Raw genomic sequence first — 3,111 nt, forward strand, 5'->3', positions numbered from 1 at the left:
TAATTAAGTAATTTTTGTATTTGTGCAAAATTTAGACAGGTGGCAGATTGATTGCACACAAGGACAAATGTCTCCAACCACTGGGCCATTCTTCCAGTTGTTTTCACATCCTACTCTCTCTCTCTCTCTCTCTCTCTCTCTAACTCTCTCTCTCTCTCATTTTCATATATATTTTTTTTGAACTTGTCTCAATGAGACCCTGAAACCTTAATAAAAGCAAGCTTGTCTTCAACATTCTCTACTCCCAACCCATTCTCTCTCTCAAACTATAGATAATAGACTATAGTTCCCTCTTTCTATTCTTTTTTACTTTTTCTATCTTTTGTAGTTTTGTTGGGACCCTCAGCCTGCAAACTCAGCAAACTCATCTGGGTCATTATTAAATCTTCCCCAACCAGCAACACTTCCTCATACCCATTTCATTTTCAACCGCAACACCCTTCTGGGTCTCTCTCTCTCTCTCTCTATCTCTTTCTTTTTCTCTATAGCTTTTGGGTTCTGCATGGCTAAGTGTCTAGGAGACTCTGAGCTCTGGCTTCCCTCTAAGTTTCTCACTGAGGAGGAGGCGCTCATGGACAAGGAAAACCTCAACAAAAATGGGTTCAATACTACTACTACTGCTGGGTTTGAACTGAGTCTCACCTTCCCAACTGAGTTTCCCTACGAGTTCGACTCGTTTGGCTCCAGCTCAGCTCTCAGCTCCCCGGTTGAGTCCGTTGCGGGTTCCACCGAAACAGAGAGCAGCGACGAGGAAGACTTCTTCGCCGGGTTAACTCGCCGCCTGACTCAGTCCTCTCTTCAGGAAACTCAGAAACTCACCGTCCCGAGTAGTTTCTCTCACACCAAACCCGAGGTAACTTTCTCTTCTAAAGCAAAACAACCCTTTACTTTAGTTTCTTCTTCTTCTTTTTAATCTCTTTTAGTTTTCGAGAACCGAGTTCTGATTTGTGTTTCCATTTTTTTTTGGGTGAGTTAACTCAGTGGGTCATGGCCGGGTCGCCTCAGTCGACGCTGAGTGGAATCGGGAGCTGGTCAGGTCGAAGCGGTGTCTCAAGCAATGGAAGCCCAAACGGCCCGTCTCGGTTCCCATCTCCTCCAACGACGCCGTTCGGTGCTCAAAACGACACCTGGGATTTAATCTACGCAGCGGCTGGTCAAGTTGCGAGGCTCAAGGTATCTGGTGAATCTCAAAAGTACAACCCCCAAAGCAGAGGCCTACTGTCTTATCCTAATACAACCCCAGCAGCCAACTCGGCAGCTCCAAAATCCTGCAACTTTGGGTTGTACCCCAACCAGCCTCTCACTCACAATCTTCCCCAAACAGCTCAGGTAAGCTTATATTTGTCTTCGGTTTGCTTAATGCTTAAGGTTTAAGGTTTAATTTTCGAGAAATTTGGAATCCGGGTGTTTGATTTGCGTGTGGGTTTTTGTTGTTTTTTGCAGTTTCAGCATGTAATGAAGCCACAGTGCTCTTCAATTTGGGGGAGACAACAAGTGAAGGTGGGCTTTGCGACTCAGCAGCAAAGAGAGCCACAGATACAGACTCAGAGTAGAGTGAGAAGCACTAATGGGTATGAGAGTGGAAGAAGTGGTGCTCGGCCTCTGGGTTTGCCTCAGTCTGCATGGCCTTCACTACAAGCACAGCAACAAAATCAAGTGCCAAATCCCAATGGTTCAAGTATTAGAGCTGGTGTTTTGCTTAGTGGATCTAACACTTCTGTCAAAAGGGAATGCGCTGGTACTGGGGTTTTCTTGCCTCGCAGATATAGCAACCCTCCAGATTCTCGCAAGAAAACAAGTATGTTTTAGATTTTTGCATTTGGGTGTTTCAGATTTGGTTAAATTTTTTGCCTTTTTCACACTTGCGGTGTGAATGTTGTTAATTTTGGTCTGATTGTATATATATTTTTTGTTTTTGTTTCAGGTTGTCCAACAGTTTTAGTCCCAGCCAAGGTTGTTCAGGCTTTGAATTTGAACTTTGATGACATGAATGGTCACGTTCAGCCACGCTTCTATACTGGTTTTACCTCAGACCAGGGTAAGCCAGTTTTCTATGTTACTTTTAAGGCCTAAATCTTACAGATCTGTTAGTGTTTGGTTGTGTTAAATTTGGGTTTTGTATTTCAGATGCTATTGTGGCTCGGAGGAATGCTCTATTGGCACAGCAAAGGCGAAGTTTACGCACTGAAGGAGCACTTAACCATGAAGTACACCTGCCTCAAGAATGGACATATTAAACGCTGCAATTAGTCTCTTTATATTAGAGTTTGTTTTGTTGGACACAGAAAGCAGTATATTAAAGTAGAAGTTTGTGATAGATTATGGTATTTTGGGTTGGTTTTTATAAAGCAAGGATAATTCAAGAATGCGAGTTGTAGTTGCAATAAAAAGATCCAGCTTTTTGAGGAGGTTGCAGCTTTTGGTGTTCTAGCTTTAGGTAAAGTAAGAACAGAAGGGAAGGGAGAATAGTAGTGAGTAGGAGAGAGATGGGTGTTGTTTAAAAGTTTTTAACTCCTTGTAATAAGTTGGGGGTAATTTCTTCCATGGCTCAGTGGGTAAAAAAGAGAATGGAGAAAAGTGTAATTTGTGGGGGGAGAGGGAAGGTTTTAATTAATTAAATTATGAGGTTGTAGATGAGGTGAATTTACAAACCTCTTGTAATATCCCATATCGGGTAAAACTTTAATAAGAAAGCTCCAAGTTCTTGTCTCTAATGCATGTGTGTGTGATTGTTTTCTTCCTTCGTGTCATGTAGAGATCGTTTTGTTTTCGTGTTTTAAAGACAACCAGAACATGGGGGATCTCTTTGGCCTTCAATATTTTTAATTGGGCACTTGCGGTTGTTTAACTAACAAAGCTTTGTGTCCCATCAAAAAACAAAAAACAAAAAACAAAGCTTTGACTAGTTTAAAAATTTGCTAAATAGTATAATACACTTAATTAAGTAAAGTAATCAAGTCCAACCTTAAGTTTCAAACTCTTAGCCAACTCTTAATGCTTAAGCAAGAACTGTGTATGCTCTGCATGATTAAGCTCCCATTTGGCGAGCATTATTTTACTCTTTTTGATTAGATCTCCCTTTGTACTATTTTATGAAGTAAAAGGGTGTGA

The 3,111-nt window shown here is 41.4% G+C and overlaps 1 protein-coding gene across 2 annotated transcripts; it reads left to right on the forward strand.

Annotated features, from left to right (window-relative positions):
- The first annotated feature begins 231 nt into the window (after nucleotides 1–231).
- On the forward strand, nucleotides 232–2,714 carry LOC115958120. 2 transcript variants are annotated; one of them, XM_031076485.1, is made up of 5 exons: nucleotides 232–853; nucleotides 967–1,329; nucleotides 1,444–1,798; nucleotides 1,925–2,038; nucleotides 2,128–2,714. In XM_031076485.1, the coding sequence occupies exons 1-5, from the start codon at nucleotides 503–505 to the stop codon at nucleotides 2,235–2,237; spliced, it is 1,293 nt and encodes a 430-aa protein (XP_030932345.1). In that variant the 5' UTR covers nucleotides 232–502; the 3' UTR covers nucleotides 2,238–2,714. The 2 variants fall into 2 exon arrangements, with proteins under 2 accessions (XP_030932345.1, XP_030932346.1); XM_031076486.1 differs by having other exon boundaries at nucleotides 234–853; nucleotides 982–1,329.
- Nucleotides 2,715–3,111: the final 397 nt, after the last annotated feature.

Source organism: Quercus lobata, chromosome 8 (genome assembly GCF_001633185.2).
Source record: "Quercus lobata isolate SW786 chromosome 8, ValleyOak3.0 Primary Assembly, whole genome shotgun sequence".
In the NCBI taxonomy this organism is placed as follows: domain Eukaryota; kingdom Viridiplantae; phylum Streptophyta; class Magnoliopsida; order Fagales; family Fagaceae; genus Quercus; species Quercus lobata.